This window comes from Malaclemys terrapin, chromosome 4 (assembly GCF_027887155.1).
Source record: "Malaclemys terrapin pileata isolate rMalTer1 chromosome 4, rMalTer1.hap1, whole genome shotgun sequence".
NCBI lineage: Eukaryota > Metazoa > Chordata > Testudines > Emydidae > Malaclemys > Malaclemys terrapin.
The window spans coordinates 36224025-36249572 of NC_071508.1; the positions used below are offsets into that span (position 1 = coordinate 36224025).

Consider the following 25548-nt stretch of genomic DNA (forward strand, 5'->3'; position numbering starts at 1 on the left):
CTATAACATCAAAACATGCTGCATCTGGGATTTGCTAAAAGCCACCAGACTCTATCCTCAGCTGTGCCAACTTCACACTCAGTGCTGATGACAAAACTGAAGAAACTGGTTATAAGCCACCTCTGCACTCCCTGATCCTGGGCCAGATGGGGGACAAAACAGCCTCTGGGCTAACACAGAGGAACCTCACGGCTGCCCTAAGTTACTCCAGATGCAATGCTGGCCTAGGATAGGTGGAGCACCATGCACTCTGCCCCAGATATACACCTCCATGGTCCTCCACACCCACTACATGGGGGCAGGGCAATCCGGCAATGGGTGGTACAGAGCTGGTTGTACCTGCTTTCTGCCACCAGAGGATTACCCTGAGTCATGGGGATCCTTGGTTTTCCCTTTAGGGCAGCTGCCCAGCTGCTCAACAGGGGCTGAAGCCTGAGCCCACTCTGTGCACTGTAGTATATTGTGATCCGCCCTGGTACCCTGAGTTTAACTCACAACATCAGTGTTACCAGGCACAGACTAAAGGGAGCCAGCTGTTACTTACTGTAGTTTCTGCAGTTTGCAGTTTGGATGTTTTAGCCCCTTACACAGCAGCCACACTCCAGCATCTCCCAGTTTACCCCACAGGTTCAGCTCTGTCAGGCTCTGGCTGCTTCTGAGAACAGGGGCGAGATCCCCACAGCCAGTGGCTGTGATACCGCAGTACCCCAAGCTGCAGGAGAGAGAAAGGCAGAGAAGGAGGATCATGATATGAACGGGGCTTGTCACGGCTGTCTGACAGGTGGTCCCACCCACTAGCCCCTCTGCCTGACCAATCAGCATTGAGAATGAGCCAGAAATCATGCTACAGACTCTGTTCCAAGCCCCACCACTTGTCCAGTGAGAAACAAACAGTAGGTGGAACTTCCTGTATAACTCCACCCCTTGTCCCATGCCTTTCAGCAAGCAACAGTGAGAATGGCCCAGATACCTCAAACCTCTGCCACTGACCAATGAGGAATAAAGTTTGGGGTAAGAATTGCTTCCTAAGCACCTCCCCCTCGTCCTTTACATTGGCCAATCACAATTCACAAACAATAAAAAGTTGCCCTTTAAGTCCTGCCCACTCAGCTCCTGACAAATCAGATTGGACTTGCCACTGATCAGTCCTGGAATGGTGCAACCCAATCAGAGCAGCCCCATCGCTACAGGGAGGCTGTAGGGGAGCCCCCTCCCCAGGCAGCTGGTCCAGGCTCGGAGCAGGAGGAGCTGGGAGATGCTGCCCCTCCATGCCCCCAGTACTGGCTCTGCTGCTGCCCTGCAGAATGCAGCCATCTCCTGTCTCTGTCCCCCAGCTCTGAGCCTCAGGCCTGGGGAGGGGAGGCAGCTGCAAGGCCCAGCACTGGCAGCATCACACTCACCTTCCACTGAGACCAGGGATCAAAGTGGGGGAGACAAAGAGAAGAAGATCCCTATGGCAGGGGGTTCCCCAAGGTGTGGGGAGGGAAGAGCCCCTGAAAGGAGGGCAACTGTGTGACCCTGTTGGCAGGGCCTGTTCCAGAGTCTCTCGTAAGGTTATAAAAGCAGAAGTTCAGCTGGTTTTTGTAACCCCCCTGCGGAGTCTGGGCTCCTGATGGAGCTGCCAGCAAGCTGAATGGGTAACCATGACAGCAGGCTGTCTATGACCATGTGAACTTCAAGGACCACCTGCATGTATGGCTCTCTTTGTCCTCCTTCTGCCCAATGGGGAGGTGTGACGGGACCCCGGTGTACAACCTGTGACTGTGGGACCACTCTGTCCCCTTTACTCACTATTCTGGGTTGTCTTGCACAATGCCTTACTGGTGGCAAGCAGCAAACCCCTCCACGTGTTGTTACTACTCAATACAACTGCATGTGGAGCCCCAGATCCAGCTAGATTACGTGAATGCTCCCAGAGCGACTCATGAATTACAGAGAAAGGCCTCAACCAAATCCCCCCAGCTCCATGAGCTGTACCTTAGGAATACATCGTCTTGCACTGCTCAAGACCCTTTCTTGAGAAATGCAAGTTTATTGATTGGAAATTAAATGGAAAGTAGACATACACCAGCCTTTTTAACCTGAGCAGATTTGCGGAGCACTTCAGTCAAACTCACTGGTAAGGATAAACGTTAAACTAAGTTTATTGATTACAAAAGGTAGATTTTAAGTGATTAGAAGTGATAGGCAAAAAGTCATTTAGTTACCAAAGAAAACAAAACAAGTGCACAGTCTGAATCTTAAGCCTGTAAGACACTAGGTAATATTTAGAGCAAGCAGTTTTCTCACCCTGCTGGATGTTATGGTTCATAAGACACCGGGAGCTAGTATCTGGGCGCTTCCCAAACCCACAACATATTTTAGTGACAACCATTCAACACAATTCTCATAACTTTATATTCATTAGTGATATACAAATTTAGATGGAACAGTGGGTTTCAGCAGATCATAACCTTTCCCATGATACCTTACACGGCCTGCTTTATATGCAATATCACAGTTACATACAAATGATGAATATGGAAGTTACAGGGCACTCCCTCAGAGTGTAAAGTGTCACTGGACAGAAACCTCAATATTTGGGAAAGAAAAAAGCCCTTGAATTTGTACAAGGGAGAGAAGCCCCCATGCCTTGGGGAGCACCCAGAGTCTGTAAGGGTTTGTAGAGACCCCAATGTATTTTGGAGGCAGAAAAAGAGGAGCCTGCAATGGAGGGAGGGGAGAGATTCTAAGATTGGGTTGAAGAGGGGGAGAAAAAACCCAAAGGCATATGTGGGAATCTGAGGGGATGAAGTCTAAGTTGGGGAGGGGTGAAAAAAAGGGGGCATCCAAGTTGAAGCAGAAGAAAAGAACCCCTGAAGATTTAAAGGCTAAAAGAGAGACCGGGGGCTGAGAAGGTGAGGAGAGAGTCCATCGTTTCTGAGCTCAGAGGCAAGAATAACCTTATTTTTCTTTTGAACATAAAGTTAAGTGTAAAATAAAGGGTTTTCAGTCTGGATTTAACTATAAATCTGAATGCAAACCTAATCCTGGCACTGCTCATGCCCCTCCATACATTCTCTCATCAAATCAAGTTGATGCTGGGTTTTAGAATATAGTTGTGTGTGAATCTGTTGGCAAATAATCATATCTATTTAGGGTCTTGTGCTTTTGGCGCACTTCTATATTAACAATATGTAATTTGAGACAGTAGAAAGTTATTCCAGAGCAGAACTCCAGATGAACACCATGAATGCTCTTATTAGTCTTATTGCATATAATTTTGCCTTTGAAATATCTGAAGACCTTCAAATATACGGGAAATGGCACCTGACATTTCAAAAATATTTGGGAGACGGCCACCCTTCACCTTCCACCTCCAGGCAACCCTACATGGATTTTGTTTTGCCTCTTTATAGGTTTCAGATGTTTTTTTTTTTAGTCTGGTCTGGTCACTAGTCAGAGCTTTTTGAATTTTTCTGACACATTTCAACAAATCAGAATATGTATTGTGGTCAGAAAACTCATCCAGTAGTACTGGCCTTAATTTTTAAACGCTGATTGTTAAGGAGCACTACTTCAAGAAGCACAACCATATAAAAGAGAGGCCGTGTCCAATCCAAAAAGCACACTTCTGAGACAAAAAACACAAGAGAATGAGAACAGTTCTCTGCAGGAGAAAGGAGGCTCTTGTAGTTAAAGCCCTGGATTAGAACTTAGAGATCTGTGGTTCAGCTCCTGGCTGTACCACCACACTCCTCTGAAGCACTTAGAGGAGAGGAAAGTGATCAGGAACAGTCAGCATGGATTCACCAAGAGCAAGTCATGCCTGACTAATCTAATTGCCTTCTATGACGAAATAACTGGCTCTGTGGATGAGGGGAAAGCAGTGGATGTGTTATTCCTTGACTTTAGCAAAGCTTTTGATACAGTCTCCCACAGTATTCTTGCCGCCAAGTTAAAGAAGTATGGGCTGGATGAATGGACTGTCAAAGAAATACAGTCATCCCTTGAGCCTAACCCCAAGTCAGTTTGACCTCCCACTTGGGGAGGCATTTGGACAAGGCAGGATAGCAGATTGCTCAAATGTGTGTCTGGTGAATGAGTTATTTGTGGGAAATGTAATCATTTTTGTAAAAAAAATAATTACATGAATGCTTCCTGGCAGGGAGGGGCATTTTAGGCATGCAGAAGTTTGGGAATAAGGTTGAGAGGGATTTGGGGCTGCACTGAGGGGAGGGGGATAAATGGGGGTGGGTGGCAGAGGAGTTGAGGGGGCTGGAAGACTCAGGTGAGGGGGAAGGACACATGGGTTGAGTGGCAGCGTGCTTGGGGAGAATAAGGGGACAGGTGCCTGTCAGCCCCACATTCTTCCCTTTTGTGTGTGCCAAGATCTGGGGTGTCTGAGCCCCCATCCTACCCTCCGCATGTGAGCCAGGTTTTAGAGGGGTTGCATTTCTAAGGGTGTCTGATTCCCGCTCCCTCCATGTGTGTGCCAGGATCTGGGGAAGACCTGCCTCTCTGGGTGGGCAGCGTAGAACAAGCATGCTCCGAGCAAGCACCAAGCGCACACTGCTGAGACTGGGATAAGAATCTGGGCATGGGTACATTTGACCAGGCCAGATTAAACTTTTCTGGGCCTGGCACCAAACATATTTGTGAACCCCCATGGGGGCAATGGGGCAGGGCACAGAGTGGGTGGCCCCATTCACCCCAGCACAGCCTGAGGGCACTATTCACAAACCAGCAGCCACCAGATGTACACTGGCCCACCTGGCCCTAGAGGCGGACCTGAGCTGAGTCACACCCCCCCCCACTGAGCACCCTCCTCACTCAGAGACCCCCCCCACAGACCTCTATGCCCAGTGCCGCCCTGCTGAGACTCCCACACAGACCCTATCCTAGCACCCCCCTGCCCAGAAACTCCCCAAGAGTCCTCCACAACTGCACAGCGCCCTGCACACCACCACCCCTACCCAGAGACCATCCCCCCCACACTGGCCAGCGCCCCTTCACTGCCTCCTCACCACACTGCACAGTGCCCCACCACACCTCCTATACCCGGTGCCCCAAAACATACATGGGAATGAGTGGCTGTGGGGAGATGTTTTGGTGAGCTCAGATAAAGGAGAGGGGTTGGCATTAGGGGAAGTGGAGAAGATGGGGATTTAAGTGTGGGGGGGTCCTGTCACCCCTGCATTCTCCCCTTCTGTGCGTGTGCTGAGATCTATGGGAGCCCTACCCCTTTTCAGGGCTCTGAGCCCCTCTCCCTGCCACTGTATATTCTGGGAGCTGGGGGACCCTGCTCCTCTTGGGGGATCTGAGCTCCTCTCCCTGAACCTCCCTGGGATCTAGGATGGGAGTGGGAATGAAGGTAAGAAATTTAACAAATCTAGACAAGGAATAGTTTAAAATACACATCACCCCTGGGGGAGGGTGGCCAAAATGTGTGAGGCGAGTGTCCCAGTTTGGAGGAGGGGTGGATTGGGTGGACATGGGACATGGCTGGGGAAGGTTAGCTGGAGCAGGGGCAGGAGTGCCAACTGGAGCTGGGCAGTGGGAGTGAGGAGCCCAGCTCTGTGTGCCATTTGGACTGTGTAACCAAGGAAGTGTGCAGCCCTCCAGTAAGCTGCTGCCTGTGATATATGCATGCAGCAGCATAGGGCAGGAGACAGCAAGGAGCAACTTCTTAAGTGTTAATGGCTTCTACAATACCAATCAATGGCTTAATGCAGTGGTTGCCAAACTGGAGGTTCGCGAAATGTTACAGGGGGCTCTTGGGGATTTGTTTTTCTGTTTTTAAAATTAAATAGGCTGCTACTGTTGTTTTTAAAGTTATTATGAAGAACAAGTTTAAGCTTCATTGTATCGTCCGTTGTTTGCCTGGACTACTAGAGACCTGAATAGTTATGTAGGAGGAACTCTTTGAGTTCTTAAATACCTTCATTCTATTTCACATTTGATACTCCTTGATGAAACATAGGAGCCTTGTCTTATAACTGGCTTAATCAAAGTGATACAAGCTACAAAAGTGAGATCTTGGAAGAGTGTTGCTGTTTTCATAATGTAATACAAATACTGTAATGATAATTAATAATAAATAGTGTGTAATAAGCATGTCATAAAACAAATTTTATATCTCTTAGATCACTGCTTTTTTAATTTATGCTCAGATGAAGGAGAAAATCCCTGCAAACATTCATTTTTAGGAGGGGGTTTGCGAGACTTGACATTTTAGTGAAAGGGTTCGTGAGTTGTTAAAGTTTGGGAACCACTGGCTTAATGGGATGGGAAGAAGACTGGGAGCTGGAAATATTGGGTCGGGGCTACAAGTTGCAGAGAATGTTTGTGTAGAGGGTGGAGAAGGAGAGAGAGACACCAGTCTTCTCTCACGTGCTCAAAGTTATGTAATAACCATGTAATAAAACTGTCAAAGTTTTGGGACATAAAGCATGGAAGAGATTTCTCTCACTGGCCATGTTAGCAGCTGCTCATTGTAAACATTTCACAGTACGACCACTATCCCCTTTCTGCTATAACAAAATGTATGGGAGGCAGAGGAGCACTGAGGGATCACAAAGCAACCATGCATCCTAGTGGAAAGACCATTGGACTGGGACTATTCCTAGCTCTGTCGCTGGAGCTGAGTGAGCTTGGGTTAGTCATTTCAGCTCCCTGCGCCTCGATTTCCCATCTGTAAAATGGGGATAAATGATGTAAATATCTTTGAGTGCTACTGAAGAAAAGCACTATATAAAAGCTAGGTCTTTTGATTATTACCTAGCCACAACAGCATAGCAGCTGCAAACCTAAGTGACAACTACAACTATCTAAATGACGACTAACTCCTACCAAACATTTCTCTGTTTAAAAAACTAGTAAATTAAGTAGCAAGTAACTTAGATAATGCAGAGTAAAGGCTGCCTGGTGATAGCTTGCGCCCTTCCAGAACGCTGAGTTCAGCAAAACTCAAATTTCTGAAAACAGGAAACACAGAGTTAAGGTAAATGCCCATGCAACCTTAACTCTGCCCTCTTTGACCAATGGCTCAATACACCCATAATACACATACTTGCATTCTGCCTTTTCATCACGATGCAGAGGCTCTACCTGCACTTGCCTTACACTCAAACACTGAGCCTCCACTCCTGCCAGAATACCACACTTGTAAAGTTTAACCACTTCATATCTTTTTACAATGCCTTCACACATGCATACAGGATACCCCCCATCCTATACCTTCCCCATACCCATCATTCAATCTACAGACTGGACTCATATTCCCCACCTCACTACTGACAATACCCATGTATCAAGAAGATCCCAGTGCCCTGCTACTGACACGACCTACTCAGTTCTATACTGAAATGATGCCAGACTGGAATCTCAAGGTACACATACATCTCTTTCCTTTGATAACACACAAAGGGACTTAGACTTAAATCCTCTCATATCACAATCCCAGCTCTCCCAAGCAACTAGGCAACCTCAACTCTGTGCTAATGAAGTGTTTTGCCATTTAATTTAGACTGTAGGATCTTCAGGGCAGAGACTGTCTATGTGTATTGTTGCTCCTTCTTCTGAAACCAGTCTCCAATTCTGACTTCAGTCTTACCCCTTTGTCGAGCAATAGTAAGTGTCCAGGGCCTTGCAGATCAGAGGAGAAATCAGTGACAAGAAGTCTGGGTGCACTCGAAGTGCACTCACACAGCTCCCTCTCTCCTCCCAAAGCTGCCTTTACACAAAACCCTGCATAACCTAAATACTGAATGTCTCCCCAAGACTGAAACTTGCTTATATCCTAAACAAAAATAACTTGGAAACCTGTAACAGCACCACCTGGGGGTACCTTCCATAACAACCTGTCCAGTGCCTAGCACAGTGAGGCCCTGATCCCAGCCAAGGCATTTTACCACTACTGCAATTCATTAATAAATAATTTTATTAAAGTTCATGTTACACAGGTTTAAAGGAAAGGCACTGTACATCTGGGGTGAAGCTTGGGTTATGAAAAATTAAGTCTTGGTTATAAAGCTGATGAGATACATAGGGTATATAACAAGAATTGTTCCATATTAATGAGTGCGAGTTTTTAAAAGTGGTAGGGAATAAGTGTTCCCAGGTATGTTATTTTGGGCCTCACGATTGAACACGTCTTTGAAGTAGGAAAAGAGTCTCTCAGACAGGATAGAGCAGAAGGGGTAGACGTATGTTCTTTTTGTCTTTCAGAAAATCAGAGAAAACTGATGCCAGCTGAAAAACAATCAACATACTATGCATTTACTGGCACAATAGGAATTATGTTCTGTGTTCTATGTCCTGTCTTGTGGTGTTTGTCCTGTGGCCAGAATAGTTGTGTTTAATATTTTCATAGGACAGTCTAGTTCAAAATCAAATAGAAGGGTTAAATCAAATTGCAGATACTTGTTTTATTCAACTTGAAATACAAAGTGTTTGGATAATATCAGGAAAATGTGATATACTAAAGTCTAATACATTTGCTTAAGTAAGAAAAAGAAACTTCATTGGCCAGATCTTTTAATTGGAAAAAAATTGTTGTTAAAATTTAAACGAAAACAGTCTTTGGAAGCAAGGACATGAAAGGTTAACCCACTCCCCATATTGCATGTGAGATCTTTCTGGCTACCTCAGATTTCTAGCCAGAGGGCTGGGGAGGGAGGGAAGATACCAGAGGTTGTACCGAGTGGACTCCTCAAAAGTGGGTGTGCTTGTCCTGGCTTGTTGCTCCAAAGCTCTGTAATAAAGTTATTTTACTGGAAGGGTGTTTGTGGCATACATTGAATAATAAGACTAAAGTACTGTATAATGGCAATGTGTATGTGTTCATTGTTGGGAAAAGGTGTATGAGTAAAGAGTGGAAGTTTTCTTTGTAGGTTAAAAGAAGCCCAGAACGGGAGAAGCTCAGTCCAAAATTAAGACACTTGCCCCGTTCAAGGACACTGCTCTCAGCTAAGACTTGGCTGACAACCAAGAAAAGGGGGGCGGGGGCTTGAATGTTCCCAAGCAGCTGTAAAATCTGCAAAACACTGCCAGGCATCAATGAAATGTGTTAGGTTTCTTTTCTCACAGGTAAAAGAAGCGCTACCCAAACACCCTAGCAGCCCTGCCATTCATTGAAACCAGGAGACTGAGTCTATGTAAGGTCTATTAACGAAAGACTGCTCTGGCTCCACACTGGAAAGGCCCTTACCAAGTTTTGCCAATTACCAACATTGCTGTGAAGTGCCAAGGAGCCATGCTTTTTTCTGCAAAAAGGCCCCTCCACCTTGAAATGATCCTCCGACTGCTGATCAGCCTGTCCCTCCTTTTGGTATTTTTTTCCTCCTTCTGGACAGCAGGAGAAAAGGACAAGGTGATGTGCTGGTAACCTCTCCCTTGTCCACTGACAGAGCTAACCTGCATTCAGTGTTTGCGACAGAAACCAAATTACTACAGGGTGATGTGCTTGTAACCTCTACCCTGTATGATGCTGAGCCATGATTGCTTCCGGAAAGAAGAAGGAATACTCGCTCCTCTGAAATTGCCAAAGTCCGGGAATTCCCGACTACAAAAGACATTAAGAACAGACCCTGGTGAAGAAACAAAGAATTATACACTGGCAGGAAGAAACTTGTGGGACCCATGTTTGGTAACGTGGTATTGATTGGATTTTGGGGTTTATTCTACAGGCTGAGCCCTGTGTTTTTGGATAAGTACCTTCAGCATGTATTGCCCTCCCTAATTGGATTTTAAATGACAAATACCAAAGGCACCTTGTTGCCACTGCCCCCGCCATCTCCTCCATTACACTATTACCCCTGTAATACATCCAAATACAGACAATGCCATATATCTGATAAAACCCAATGGCCAAGGCCTTTACACTTTAGTGATTTATTTAAATATTGTTTGAAACATTTATTTTTAAGGTTCAGGATATCCCATATAAGCAAACAATTGAATGGAAAAGACTGGTCAGAGGAAATAAAAGTATATGACATCACTACAAATGAGCTTCAAGAATTTGAAATTAAGGTTTTATAATGGGGTTGATATATAATGGCCTTTCCAGGGGTCTGTAGTATATCAGGGGAAGGGGTCCTTATTGTTTTGGTTACCCAATTAGTAAATAATCAGACTCATACTCGGAGAGTGTGTTCTGCTACTGGAAATTTTACTTGTACTGAAATGATTCCAGTAACTAATAATCTAACCTGTACCATATTACAACATACCCCTTTCTATGCTATTAATGTTAATGCCTCTCGAAAGTACTTGAGACTATTTAAATAATAGATGTGGTATAATGCTATCCCCAAGAGAGATGTACTAGGACATCGAATAACAATAATTTAATGCCCCATTAGGGACTGTAAAATTTACCCTGCCCCTATCCAGCTTTCAAATCCCACTTTCATGTATCCAGATTGCTCAAAGGGGGCTGCTATTTGGCTAGCACAGCAAAGGACTCAGGTCTCCTCTACAAATAAAATAGATTTATCTGGACACTTATGGTATTGTGCAAATAGTGCAGCAGCAATTTGGAATATTCTTAAGGGCAACAACATAATGAGAAATTAGGGCAACTAGAAAAGGCCACTGGTCTTATTACTGGAGCACAGCTGACCCAGGTGCAAGCTGGAGTTGGTGAATTACATGTTATTTCTGCCCTTAGTTCAATGACCCAGGAGCTGTTGACAGAGATGGTATTAAAAATCAGTGAGGCAGGAAAGGAATTGGAGTGGGATCTAGCCCATGTTTGGAGATTCAGGATTTCCTGAATGACCAGCTGATGGCCATTCAGCGTGATCTCAAGCATCAGGCATGGCCTACTGCTCTTACAGTGCTTCAGGAGTGCCATCTGATTTGTGACCATGGAGACATACTTGGAGATTTTCAGGATGTATGTGCAAGTACTCGTAGTGCTCCTTCCAAGCATATGGGCCAGTAGGAAGGGTGTGGGCTCCCACATTCCAAATCCTGCCAGGTCTGTGGGGAAGAGGCATGTGGGATTGGATAATTCACCATGATAGCTGGGAGATTAGACCACCTGGTAATGCCTAGCCGATTTGTTGTTAGTGCTCCTGGAATAACACCTGATATTTGAATTGGAATAGGGAATCAGTGGACATTTTGGTCCTTGGAACCGCCTCAGCTTTAGTGTGTAAGGAAATTGTGACAACTTCCCCTTGCTTCGATGTTTAACAAAGTCTGTTGGGAAGGTATGGGACAGGGAACTACCCTGACAAGATAGTTACTGTTCCAAGCTAATGAAAGCTGTGTATATGTTAAGGCCACCACTTTGCTAGATATGTATTTTAATCTCACCATGACCGCAGGAAATTACTTTATTTATTGGCCTGTGGACAAAGTCCTACAATCAGACCTTAGGTATCAAATTCTTTTAATTGGACCACTTTAATACCTGACCGATTTCAGAATTTGCACTTACTCCTACCAGAGGTTAAGAAAATTTATGATTTACAGGGTCAAATCCATGTGCTTCAGAATATATATAAAATTGAAAAACATGCTTTCCATACAGCCTATAGAGTGTTTACTTCGTGTAATTATGATGTGATGTGCTATGTAATTAAGGCAGTGAAACAACCCCAGCATATTATTACAATGGGGACATTAATGCTTATATTGTTTTTGTTTAGTCTAGGAATGTGTTGTTGTTGTTGTAATAAGTGTAATAACAAAAATCCCTTTAATGTTTATACTAATCATGCATTATCATTATATCCAGCTAGGATATATAGGGCTAGTCCTGATCCTTTAAAGCCAGAAACAGAAACACAAGACATTATGCAATTGGAGGTTTAAAAATGTTGGTTGTGCTAAAGACAAGCACAAAAGGGGGGGAATGTGGAAACAGGGTTAAAGGATTTAAATAAAGGCCTCTCAGTTGTAAGAAACAAAGCAACTGTCATGCTAAGTCTTAGCATAATATTGTGAGACCTGTAGAAGCAGGGCTAACATCAGAAGCAAGTAAGAAACAGTCAGCGTGACCCAGCTTTGAGATAGTGATGTTTTGAGAAGAGAAAATACAGGAATGGGCAGGACAAAACATAAACAAACTGCAGATGTTTTTAATTAACACATGCCACTAAAATGTATAAATGCTTGTGTGATATTGCTTGTACTTTGAAGAAACTGAGGCAGAGATACTCTCTGTCAGCTGTGTTCTTCTCTTGCAATTGCAAGTCCTGAATAAAGCTGTCTCTGATTTTGTTGTTTCCAACCTGAGAGTGGAGTTTGTTTCTTCCACAAGAACAAACACATGGAATATCTGTTTACCAAGTCAATACTGCATTTGGTGCTCAACAAGGAAATGCACAGAGCCTGTTCATGGGTAAATTGTGGAAGAGGTTCTGTAAAAGGGCCAAATTTGGTAGCTCACTGGCTGGAGTGTTTGGTTTCCAGTTGAAGATTTGGTGAAAGACCTCCTCATGCACATTTGTTTCTATTGTAAACTAAAAAAATCCCTGTCACACAAACTTAAATCTTTGTTTTTAGTCTTTACTTGAAAGTGGTCACATAAACAAGCAATTTCTGCAGAAATACGCCTACGGTCATGTTCTGCTTTGGCTCATGCCTCACACCTGATATTGAGTGTAATCAGGGTGCAGAAAAATGGATTTCTTTTAATAAAAGAATCACAGACATTGTCTGATTATTTTTTTTTTTACTTAAGTCAGATTAATTTAAATTGGATTTTTTTATTTAAATTAAATCTATTTTGCTTTTAAAAATAAATATTTAAAATTAAATAAGAAATTATAACATCCTGTGTTAAAGCATAAACTACTATAATCTGTATATAAATTATTTAAATTAAATAAAAATGATATGCAAGAAGTCTGTGTTTGCTGATAAACTGGTGGTGGAAGTCACTGGCTGAGCACCTGGATGCCCTGAGAACACCAGCTTGAGATAGGGATCAGTTTCTGGCTTGCCACTGCAGAGCTGGAAACTCTGGAAGCCCTGGCTCCCTACCTCTACAGCTCATGGCTCAGTCTCTGTTCCCAGGGCTTCTAGGTTCCCAAGACTTCTAGATTCCTGGCTCACCATGAATCCACTAGGGCTGATGGGGAGCCAGGAGTCTAGAAGAGATGGGAGCCATGGCTGAGCTAAAAGAGTGGTTTTCAACCTTTTTGGTCTCTGGACCCATTTGTAAACCTTGATGGCCTGTCACGACACAGTAAGTAGCTTTAGTGCAAAATGTCTGGCTTATGAAATATTTCTTACCCATGATATAGAATATACACATTAACATAATACTTACTAAATACAGCAAAATACAGCACTTAAGTATTTGTTATATAAATCCTACGTTCTGAGCACTGCAACCTGTCAGAATGTGTCAAAGGGTCGTATGGGAGGCCCTGACCTGAGGGTGGGGGAGGGGAATCATGTCCTGGCCCTGAGGGCGGGGGTAGAGTTCACCATGCATTTACCCCACAGCAGTGGCTCCTGCAGCTTCAGTGCTGCAGGACTGGCTAGGACCCGGATCTGGGTGTTGCGACCTGGTGCATGAGGTCACAGTGCCACTCACTCAGATTTGAGAGAGCTCCCTGTCATGACAGAAAGGCAGTTGGGCCAAACCAGTGGTAAAACTTTGACTGTTTTAAGGAGAGAGCAAAATCAAGTCTTCAGGGACAATTGTTTAGAGAGTAACTGATAATCAGTACAATGGGAGGCGGTGTATGAGAGATAGGTCCCCCTGTACTTCTCTTCCCATGTGCGTGTGTCACTCAGAGAGAGATCACCGAATCGGGCTTTGCCTTGTCTTGAAAGAGAACTCAGAAAATCTCCCCTCTGCAATCAGGCAGCCTATCAGTCTGGTTGCCTGCATTTGTGTGTATCTCTTGCAAAAACAAAATATCTACCTTTTTCTGGGACAGGAACTCAAAAAAAGCCCTACGTTTTTTAGAGTCCCTGTGCCCACTGACATTCAGAGAGCAACATACAAAATTATCCCTCAGACCAGTACTCATCAGAAAAAGACAGAAACGGGGAAAAAAAAAAACCAAACCTCAAACAAAACCACCAAGTGTTCCCATATCCGCTAATCCGCAATATTTCAATTGGTCAAAGAGAGACATGCTTTGATCATCACTTTATTCAGTCTATACCACTTCTGTATGTCAAATTCAGACACAAAGACACATCTCATAGCATACTGAGCAGAGTCAGACGACAAAAATAGATTAAGTTCAGGAAACCAACCTGCCACTTCTACACTACGTTTCTCCTTAGTCTCATCCAGAAACCTTCCATAGCGTCTGGGGTGTATCCCCTTCAGGAGTTCAAGTCCCAAAGAATCCATGAGTTTTCATCCCACACTCTGAGACTCAGAGTCACTAATGACCTTGAGTGGGGAACCTCAGAGAGACCAGAGGGAGGGGGCTCCTGGGACCGAGGGGACAAAACTAATACCTAAGAATTCCCCATGCCTCCAACCAAAGAATGACCCTCAGCACCAACAACAGCCATGTGCTCCCCAACTGCACTGACCAAACTAATCCTCTGGGGCCTTCAATGGCTGTTTTTTATTCCAGAGTTTTGCCAACAAGCCAGAATCCACAGCCAAAGCCGTGGAAACCACAGCGACAGGCCAAGCCTCCATTTCTCAGACAGGCTCAGGCTGCGAGTCCACTGAATCAGGAACCACAGAACCAGTAATACCATCTCCCCTGGCGGGCGGGGGGGGGGAAGGGGCCACTAATCTCCTCCCCTCAAGAATCAACATCCCCAGAGATATCTGGAGCCTGGTGGCACCCAGTCTCTGCCACAGCCACCCCACCCTGTGCTTTACCCTCAGAACCCCCCACATTCCCAGGCACAGGGTCACCAGTGGCAGCCTGCCTCTTCTTAGGGCACTGATTGACTCAATGTGTCAGAATCCCACAATGAAAACAGGCCACGTCCTCAGTGGCAACAAACATGATGTTGTCATACTCCCCAATCCGATACTTCATGGACACTTTAAATACTTTGGAAACACAGTTTAATATCATATAGAACTGCCTATGAAAGGACAAAACATGCTGAACTTCTGGGCTTTACTGCCAAATGGAATCCTCTTAATAGAGCTAGTGATCTTACCATAACTCACCAGGTCTCTGGCCACCTGCTCATTTCCTAAAAATGAAGGGACATTAGAAACAGCAACTTTAACAGCAGGTGTTGAGAGGGGCACAACAGGGACATAAACACCCTAATCCCCTCCACAACCACCTGCTCAAGGAGGCTATGTGTAGCAACAAACAACACAGCCTTGCTCATGCGGGAGGCAATACCTCATGTTCTTAAACCCAGTGACCTTCCACACAGCTAGAACATGTTCCTCCTCAGAGGCAAAGTCTGGAGGCAAAATCCAAAACCCATAGCCACACGTTAAACCCTCACATTCTGCTACAAACTGCAGTCTTTGTCCCCTGTGCCCTCGACTGGCCATCCCAGTCCAGAGGGTGCACAAAAGCCTACTAAGACAAAAGAAATCCTGAAAAAACCCACAACTACCAAAAAATAATGAAACACATACACAATTTTCGCCCCAAAACACAGACAACAGCAAAGCACACTCACTCTCAACGTCCATCCTAAACAATCCCACAGTCCTCAGTGAGAGAGATCCCCCTGTACTTCCCGCTGTGTGTGTGTGTGTGTGAGAGAGAGATCCTGATACACTTCCCCTGCCACGTGTGTGTGTGTGTGTGTGTATGTGTGTGGGTGTGGGTGAGAGAGAGAAATCTCCATGCATCTGTGATCCCCGCAGCACTGCTCAGGTTTGGCCTGGCTGCTCCCCGTCAGGACCACAAATCTCTTCCCTTACATTAATTTGAAACTATTGGTCACTGTGCTCGTAAGCTTCATGTGGGGTTTTCCAGTTCCTGAACCTCCAGTCTGAGCCTCTAGGGGGCCCTACCAAAAGCAACTGCAGCTACAATGGCTATCAGTCCTCTTGGACCCTGTGTTCAGCATGCTTGGAGTCAGGACTAAGAACAGAAGAAACAAGGAGCCCTGGCTGGGTCTAGTTTGAGAGGCTTCTGCATGGGATGACCTGGACAGTCCGTCCACCTGTCCAGTGACAAGCCAGGGCTGCACATCCCCCAACAGTTTACAGGGAAAAGGGCAACCTGACAGAGAGAGGTTTTACAATTGGAAGCTGGGAGACAGACAGCACAGATCAGGGAGCCTCTGCTAAATTCCCACTGCCCCCAAAAGGAGACTAGTATCAGAAGGGTAGCCGTGTTAGTCTGAATCTGTAAAAAGCAACAGAGGGTCCTGTGGCACCTTTTGAGACTAACAGAAGGACTGGGAGCATAAGCTTTCGTGGGTAAGAACCTCACTTCTTCAGATGCAAGATCCCTTGCATCTGAAGAAGTGAGGTTCTTACCCACGAAAGCTTATGCTCCCAGTCCTTCTGTTAGTCTCAAAAGGTGCCACAGGACCCTCTGTTGCTTTTTACAAAAGGAGACTGTGACTTCAAGAATATGGCAGCTCCAGCACTGCAGTGACCAGCATCCAGAGAGAGTGAGAGAGAGAGAGAGAGAGATCTTACCCAGCACAGGTTACCAAGAGCCAGCCAAGATCCCAAGGCATTCTAGTGAGCCTGGATGGAGTCAGGAGAGGAGCCTGCCCTACCGAGGCATGAATTAAAAGGTGACTTTTGTTTTATCAGCCATCACCATAGTGCTGCAACACTCCATCTCAGGACATGTGACCTCAGGAGCACCAGCCACCTTCGGAAAGTGCTGGTTGGGAGCTGGGATTAGAGGAGTTTGTGAACATTGAGTGCAGGAAATTGGGTTAATAATGTTTCTTAATTATTAGATAATCTTAACCTCTTTCTTCCCCAGATACTATTTTCCTGTGAACAATACCGTTCACCTTTCTGTTACAGTGTTATTTTTGGTTTGTCATTCATTTGCTGAGGCTTATTTTATTTACTCTATTGTCCCCTGTATACTGGGCTTTACGCTTCTTTCCAGATTGAAGTGTTATCATGGCTTTATCAAAGGACAGTCACCCAGTGCACTGGGCACAGTGCAGAGTCTCTTTGAGTGGAGATACCAGGAGCCAAAAAAGAAAAAGAACCCAGAATCTGATCCGTGGAAGGGGTGGAGAGAAAATACCACACATATTGGTGATAGCAAGTGTCTGGGAGAGAAAAGGGAGGAGGGGTTACATACTATTATAATAAAAACAAGATTTAAAACTGAAAGACATGTTTAAAAGGAAACCTGAAAAAAAGTTAAAAGAAAAATAATGTAGCTAAAAGTTGTTTTGTTAAGTTTGACAGGGATCCAACTGGAGTCTTTGGTGAGCATTTAAAATAACAATAACTTCAGTCACTGCCTGAAGTAAAAGTAGAAAAGGCTTTTCATGCTGGTTTCTATGTTGTTGAAAGTGACTCACAGGGCCCAAGTCCTCATTTAAGAGTTAGGTCCAAAGTTTTCATTCTAAAGCCTGACAAAAAAGATGAGGTGTCAATTTTCATGGAACAGAAATTTAAAAAAAAAAATCAATTTAGAAATGAAGGAACTTTTTGTTTCAGCCCTCTCAACCCAAATGAAATATTTTACATTAAGCTGCATTTTCCTATTGTTGTCCATTGCCTCCTGCAATTGTAGTATTGGAAGCTTATGCAGCCATTCTCCCCTGTGCCCAGGGTTCCTGCATTGACAAGGTCTCCCATGATGCAGCCTCAATCCACCCATGATGCATCACATGCATTGATCAGAGGAGTGTCCACACTGCACTGTGGGAGATGTAGACCTCCAGGGAATCTAGCTCAAAGAAGAATGATGACCTGAGGTATAACTCCCATAAGGCAATGTGCTAATAGGGACATACAGTTTAATAAAATGTTTTGGATCAGTTCAACAAAAAAAGTTCTGATTTGGGTTGAACCAACCCAAAACAAAAAAAAAATTCATTTTCATTTTTCTGATGAAAAATCTAAATATTTAGGCAAAATCAAAATATTCTCACACAAAGTTTCTATTTTGTAGAAGCTGCATTTTCCTTCAGGAAATCATTCCAGTGGTAAGTTCTTGACCAGCTCTTGACAATAGTCTCTGCATATGCCATTAGCTGCCAGAGCAAATTCTTCTTTAAGTATTGGAGTATAAAATGTACATGATGAAGTAACAAATTCAGTTACTGCTACAGACCTGCAGGTCTAATGCCTCAGGAAGGATCTGATCGCTGCAGGTGCACTGAACAGGGGGAACCTGCATTAGGTGTTAGTTTATTGGCTAAGAAAAGGAAATGAGAGCAACTGAGAAGTTAAAGCAGGTAAAATATATTAACAGATGAGTCACAGTTTGTAATTCCAGATTGTGGCTGTGATGTAATAAACTGCCAGTGTCCTAAAAGTCTTTTCAGGGTACCCAGATTGTCTCTGGGGATCTCAGCTTTGCATCTGATTTCCTTGTAAGAGTCCAAACAGTCAGAGAAAAAGGATCATTCCCTGAATCCATATTTATAGATTCTTCTGTCAGAAAACAGGCTGACAGCTTCTACCCACATGGGCTTTTCCTCTGATGACAGGAAGTGAAGAATGCCTTTAGAGTCTCTGACCTCCGGTCATTATATACAATGGCCAGTTGCTTTGAAATTAGCATTTCACAAGGGTTTTTTGAAATAAATGAAATATAAAATCCCTCTGACTAAGAAAAGCTTCTGAGAGATTTGTTGTACATCAACACCACCAATTGGAGATCACCACCAACTGTATTTCTCTGTGTTCTTTTTATAAGCATGTTAGTGGGAATAATGAACTGATAACTAAGGATTATAAGTATATGTAAACATTGATGGCCTGTCACGACATATGTAATAAGAAATTTTGGTGATTTGCGTTGTTCCGTGGTATAGTTGCTGGACCCCAGTGCTGGTCTATGTTAACCAATTCCAAGACTGCATGTGTTCTTTGTGTTCAGTACATGCCTAGTATATTTGTGTATCTATACCTGACTAATAAACTGTTGTGTATTTACATATGTGGTGATGAAGTCCATTAATGTCTATTAGCCAGGATGGGTAAAGAATAGAGTCCCTAGCCTCTGTTTGTCAGAGGATGGAGATGGATGGCAGGATAGAGATCACTTGATCATTGCCTGTTAGGTCCACTCCCTCTGGGGCACCTGGTATTAGCCACTGTCGGTAGACAGGATACTGGGCTAGATACACCTTTGGTCTGACCCGGTACAGCCGTTCTTAAGTTCTTATGTGGTTCTGGGGGAATTAATAAACTGTTGGTCAGTTAAGAGCCCCAAGTGTCCTGATCTAAGAAATTGTGTTCAAGGTTAAAGCTGACCTGAAAAGAACGTAGCATTAAAATTAGACTGCTAACGCTCATTGGCTAAACGCATTTCAAATTGGCTAATCTAGTTTGTTACATTTCAGCTTTAAAATCTAATCGCCCACCTGGCAAATTCACAAAATGGCTTCACATTTACACTTACAGCTGTGGGTTATGCTTGGCATTGTATGGTATTGGGCCAATGTCCTTTGCATAGAATTCCACCACGTGCAGCAATTTTATCTCTATTATTATTAATTAAATTGTAATGGGCTTCTTCTCCCCCAGTGCCTGGGCTGCAGGGGGTTGTGGAGAGTCAGAGAGAGTCCAAGAGAATGGGAAATTGAAACAAAGTGTTCTTATGGCTTGTGGTGCTGCCCGTCTCAGCTCCAGGGGAAACAGGCACTGCTGTGTTAAGAGATTTTTGGATTTTAGGTAATGTGGTTTAGCCTCATTCCTTCCAATACCTCTGATATTACAATATATATTGTACCAGTATGGTTCTATGGTGGGGGTACCAGGGATTATTCCCCTGGCTGGCCATCTACAATTACTTTGTCATGCTGCTGTGAGGTTGGTCATTTTTTGTTTCTTGTCTGAGACTGTGAAAGGTTGTTTTGGAAATAGGTAGTATTGGAGCCAAACACCTCTTCTTGTATCTCCCTGATTTCACCATTTATAGATGGCCTTAAAAGCACAGCTGCTTTAAGGAGCTCCTTTCTGGGCCTTTCTTTCACATTAATAAGTACTTTTGTAAAGTCATAATTATTTTCTGACACATAGGTGTAGTAGGAAGACAGCCTGAAATATAGGGCCATGTATCAGAGGCAGGCATGAGTTCTAAGGCCTGGGCTAAAGTAATGATCAAAACTTAATAATATAAAGCAAAGTCAGGTTGTGAGCAACAGGCAGGCCCTGCTTACAGAATTTGGCAAGCATAGGGCTGATATTGCTAGGCACAGAGCACTCACACAAGCACATTCCAGAAAAGCGGTACCAGAACACCTCGATACCAGCAAACTCCCCATAGATAACAATAACCTACTGACCCATCCTGAGGATAAGGTCAGGATGACAGCATGACAGATAGGGATGTCATGATTGAAGCCACCATGTACAAGGTAACGAGCGGCACCTTGATACGTCAAAGGATGGCACCCTGATATGTCAGAAGTGAGGTGTAACTTGTTTGTAATTGTGTATAAAAATGTATCGCAGAGTGGTTGTCTTTGTCCAGCTTAGGGGGCATTGGAAAATCCCGGCACTGACTGAGCTTGGTCCATTGTCGGGGGGCACATATTTGTAGTAAATGCTGTAGTTTACTGTAAACTATTACTGTGCTTCATTTGCCAATAAACCTGGCCGGGTGCCTTCGTACCTTATCTGATTCTGTGGTCATTGGGGGTTCTCTTGGGGTGTGCTGTGCCAGCTATCTGTGCAGAGCCAGGGCAGCACACAGAGGGAGCACATGCATGCAGCCGAACAGTTGTCAACATAGGTGACATCTGACAACAATAGGCAGTATTGCCAATTGCAGGAGTTCAAAAGTCAGATTTCATGATCCCAAAATCATGATTAAAATTAATGCTTTTGTGTTTCTTTTTCTTAGCCTGCTAGTTCCTGAGTGTTTAGGTCACATGGGGTTCATATTTTTAATCTTTTCTCCACAATCATGGGGGCCTAGAAACATAATTATGAATACATTTTAGGCTGAAATTCTAAATTATTCACATGAGTCCAGGAGGTGAAGCCCCAAAAATCCAAGTATTTTAATCATCACAATAAAATGGCAGGTGATACTTTGCAAAGTGGATTGTGTAATATGGCTTCCGGCACTTAAGTTTCATGAACATATATGGTCAGAAATCAGTAGAGCTACAATACACCCCAGACACAGCAGCCGGCACGTGTCTCTCAATGGGAAGTGTTGTGTTTAACCAGTGCTTTGGAAGCATAGGCCACAATATAGTCATCATCCATGAGGACAACCCCCACCCATGACCAATCAATTGCAATTTGTGGCTCTACATTAATCTCAAGTTAGTTCAGTACTAGTGCCCAGTGACAACATTTTTTAAAAATTCCCTAAAGCTTTTCTCTCATATATGTCATCCCAGGGCCATCCTCTAGTGTCCTCCGGAGACATTCTGAGTAGAACACTCAATTGTGAGAATTTAAGGCTGAATTTGCTGAGATGTTTTAACATGCTGTCATAGGATGCACTGTCCCTTTAAGGGAGCTGCCAGGTTTAGCTCTGTGGTCTTGGTTTCTACCCTGAATGGGGGTTTTTGGTGGCTGTAATCCAGAGGGATGCCCAAGTGGTACTCTGGTTAAATAGCTCTGCCTTAATAACCTTAACCATATAAAAGGCACATTTCTGAAGTCAAGAAACACAATAATGAATATAGCTCAGTGCACAAGAAAGCCCAGTTGTGCAGTTAAAGCCCTGGATGAGAACTCTCGAGATCTGTTTTCACTTCCTGGCTCTACCATAACTACCTGTGTGACATTGGGAAAGTCATTCCATCTTCCAGGGTCTCATTTTTTCAACTAAAAATGGGAATAATATTTCCTTCCATTTGCCTTTGTCCTGGAATGAGATGGTCACACAGCATAAAGGGCTGTCTCCTCTTTCACGGATCTCAGCCCAACACCAACTCCCAAGCAGAAACCTGCCTCCAGAACGGACTGTAATCAAAGCACAATGCAGACAGCAAACTCTCTGGCTGCTTGCACAGTTCCCTCCTTCCCAAAACTGCACAACACGTGTCACCCAAGACTAAACCTGGCTTACGTGCTAAAAAAGAACTCGGAAGACTATAAGAGAACTGCCTGGTGACACCTGAAAATACATGTCTAGTGCCTAACACACCGAGGCCCTGATCACGGATGGGGCACTTAAGCAATACTGTAATACGCTAATTAAATGACAAATATTGTTTAATTCAGAGTTAAGGTTGCCCGGTGATAGCTTATGCCCTTCTCACACTTCAGAAAACCAGGAAATACAAAGTGAAGGCAAACATCCACACAACTTTAACTCTGCCCCCTTGGAGCTGGCAATAGCCACAGGGTTTAAATGCATGTCCTCCAGATGCATTCACTCCATTAGTTGTAAGTCTACTGAAGGTGGAAGAATAAGTTGAAGCAGCTGGGAAGAGCTGAGTCTTCCCCCTGTACATTCTCAAAAGAAAGAGGTACATGTGAGCCATGAAGTTCCAGTCAGCATCATTCCAGTATAGAATTGTGGAGGTTGTGTCAGTAGCAGGGCACTGGGTGCTATGGCTATTGTCAGTAGTGAGGTGGGATAGGAGAGCAGTCTGTGGATTTAATGATGGGTAGGGAAAAGTATAGGTTGAGGGGGTAACCTGTGTGCATGTCTGACAGGATTGTAAAGGGTATGAAGGGGTTGTTAAATGTTACAAGTGTGACATTCTCTCAGGGGAGTAGTGTTTGAGTGTCAGTCAAGGGCAGGTAGCATCTGTCCATCAAATGAAATGCCGGATTGCAGGTGTGTACGTTATGGGCATTCTGAGACATCACTCAGAGAGGGCAGAGTTAAGGTTGTGTGGGCATTTACCTTCATTTAATTTTTCCCACATATTTACAGTTCATTCTCAGATTTCCAACTTGGGCGTGTTTCACACCTCAAAGTTGAAGGCTCAGACTGGTGTTAAATGGCCCATTTATTTAATCAGATATTCTCAGCTGAAAGAGAAAACCCCATGGGGATGAGTATAGTCTGAAAAAATAGCTCAGATATGTGAACTTTTCCATTCATTTCGGTGGTTGTTCCCTTCCCCCTCCTCAGTGCAGCAGAGTTTCTGATATGTGCCAAGCGTATCAGTTCTTAGCTCCTCACCCCAGTCTCAGCACTGTGTTCTTTGTGCATGCTCTGAGCATGCCAGTTCTAAGCTAGTGGGCAGAAATTCCCCAGATCTTGGCTCATGTGGGGTAGGAAATGGGCTCAGAGACCCACAACAAGCAATCCCCAGTCACATGGCTCACACGAGGGCAGCAGGGATGGGGGAGGACACATCGCTGTAGAGGGGCTGGGGAAACCCAGATTGTGGCTTACACAAACTATTTTTCCCCTGTGCCAATTGCACACTCTCATGTCCCCCTCTCCAGCTACCATCCCACTCCTTCCCATTCCTGCTAGACCCCCATTTCCTGAGCCTCAACCTCTCTTCCCACCTACTCTTTTACCTCCAGACTTCCTCCCCTCCTAATGAGCAGTTGCTTGTGTAGGTATTTTATTTTCAAACAATAGTTTCAGCACCTTCTGCATATTCTGCCACACTCAGATTCTATTTCCCTCAAATTAAAATCCCCCTGTAACAGAGGTAGATTGGAGCAAAATGCCGACTTCTTTTACTTCAGATTTCTGCCCTGGATTGGATTTGGACTTGGACCCACAGTGGTACACAGATGCAGTTATCGTAACACATCCCCAGAGATATCCAGGTCGTGTGATGGGTGGTTTTCCAGACAGTGGCCTCTATCTCTGCCGGCTGTTACTTACTACATTCTCTGCAGTTTGCAGTTCGGGTGTTTCAGCCCCTTACACAGCAGCCGCACGCCAGCATCTCCCAGATTATTACCACGCAGTTTCAGCTCTGTCAGGCTCTGGCTGGTTCTGAGAACAGGGGCGAGATCCCCACAGCCAGTGGCTGTGACACCGCAGTACCGCAAGCTGCAGGAGAGAGAAAGGCAGAGAAGGAGGATCATAATATGAACTGGGCTCGTCACGGCTGCTCTGACAGGTGGCCCCACCCACTAGCCCCTCTGCCTGACCAATCAGCATCGAGAATGAGCCAGAAATCATGCTACAGACTCTGTCCCAAGCCCCACCTCTTGTCCAGTGAGAAACAAACAGTAGGTGGGACTTCCTGTATAACTCCACCCATTGCCCTTTGCCTTTTACCAAGCAACAGTGAGAATGGCCCAGATACCTCAAACCTCTGCCACTGACCAATGAGGAATAAGGTTTGGTGTAAGACTCCTTCCTAAGCACCACCCTGACCCTTTCCATTGGTCAACCAGAATTCAGAAAGAATAAAAAGTAGCCCTTTAAGTCCTGCCCACTCAGCTCCTGACGAATCAGGTTGGTCTTGCCACTGATCAGCCCCGGAATGGTGCGACCCAATCAGCCGGCTACAGGGAGGTTGTAGGGGATTCCCCTCCCCAGGCAGCTGGGCCTGGCTCAGAGCAGGAGGAGCTGGGAGATGCTGCCCCTCCACGCCCCCAGCACTAGCTCTGCTGCTCCCCTGCAGGATGCAGACGTCTCCTGTCTCTGCATCCAGCTCTGAGCCTCAGGCCTGGGGAGGGGAGGCAGCTGTGAGGCCCAGCACTGGCAGCTTCACACCCACCTTCCACTGAGACCAGGGAGCAAAGTGGGGAGAGACAAAGAGAAGAAGATCCCTATGGCAGGGGTTTCCCCAGGATGCGGGGAGGGAAGAGCCCCTGAAAGGAGGGCGACTGGGTGACCCTGTTGGCAGGGCCAGTTCCAGAGTCTCTAATCTAGGGATTACAAAAGCAGAAGTTCTGCTGGTTTCTGTAACCCCCCTGCAGAGTCTAGGCTCCTGGTGGAGCTGCCAGCCAGCTGAGTGGGTAACAATGGCAGCAGGCCGGCTATGACCATGTGCACTTCAAGGACCATCCGCAAGTATAGCTGTCTTTGTCCTCCTTCGAGGCCTCACAATGAGCCCCCTGCACACCCAAACATGATCCCATCCCCACCTGCTAAATCTTGCACACAGATCAAGAAACCCCTTCCTCCAGAGCTGTCACCTGCACGGACTCCTTCATCACCTCATTTGCCTTAAAATATTGCTACTCTGCCCAATGGGGAGGTGTGACGGGACCCCCAGGGTGCAACCTGTGACTGTGAGACCTCTGTGTCCCCTTTACTCTCTATGTCTCGCACAATGCCATACTGGTGGCAATCAGCAAATCCCTTCAGGTGCTCTTACCACTCAGTACAACGACATGTGGAGCTCCATATCCAGCTAGATTCCAATGCTTCAAGAGCCACTCACGAATTACAGAGAAAGGCCTCAACCAAATCCCCCCAGCTCCATGAGCTGTACCTTAGGAATACATCGTCTTGCACTGCTCAAGACCCTTTCTTGAGAAATGCAAGTTTATTAATTGGAAATTAAATGGAAAGTGGACATACACCAGCCTCTGTAACCTGAGCAGATTTGCTGAGCACTTCAGTCAAACTCAGTGGTAAGGATAAACAT

General features: G+C 45.0%; 1 protein-coding gene across 1 annotated transcript in view; it reads right to left on the reverse strand.

The window, feature by feature from the left end:
• The window catches only part of LOC128836343 (NACHT, LRR and PYD domains-containing protein 3-like), a 200043-nt gene that overhangs the window by 7592 nt on the left and 166903 nt on the right, over positions 1–25548 (reverse strand). The window contains exons 11-12 of the mRNA XM_054026548.1: positions 23826–23996; positions 545–712 (exon numbers count right to left, since the gene is read on the reverse strand). Coding sequence (XP_053882523.1) covers positions 545–712; positions 23826–23996 — 339 coding nt within the window. The remainder of the gene's footprint in view (positions 1–544; positions 713–23825; positions 23997–25548) is intronic.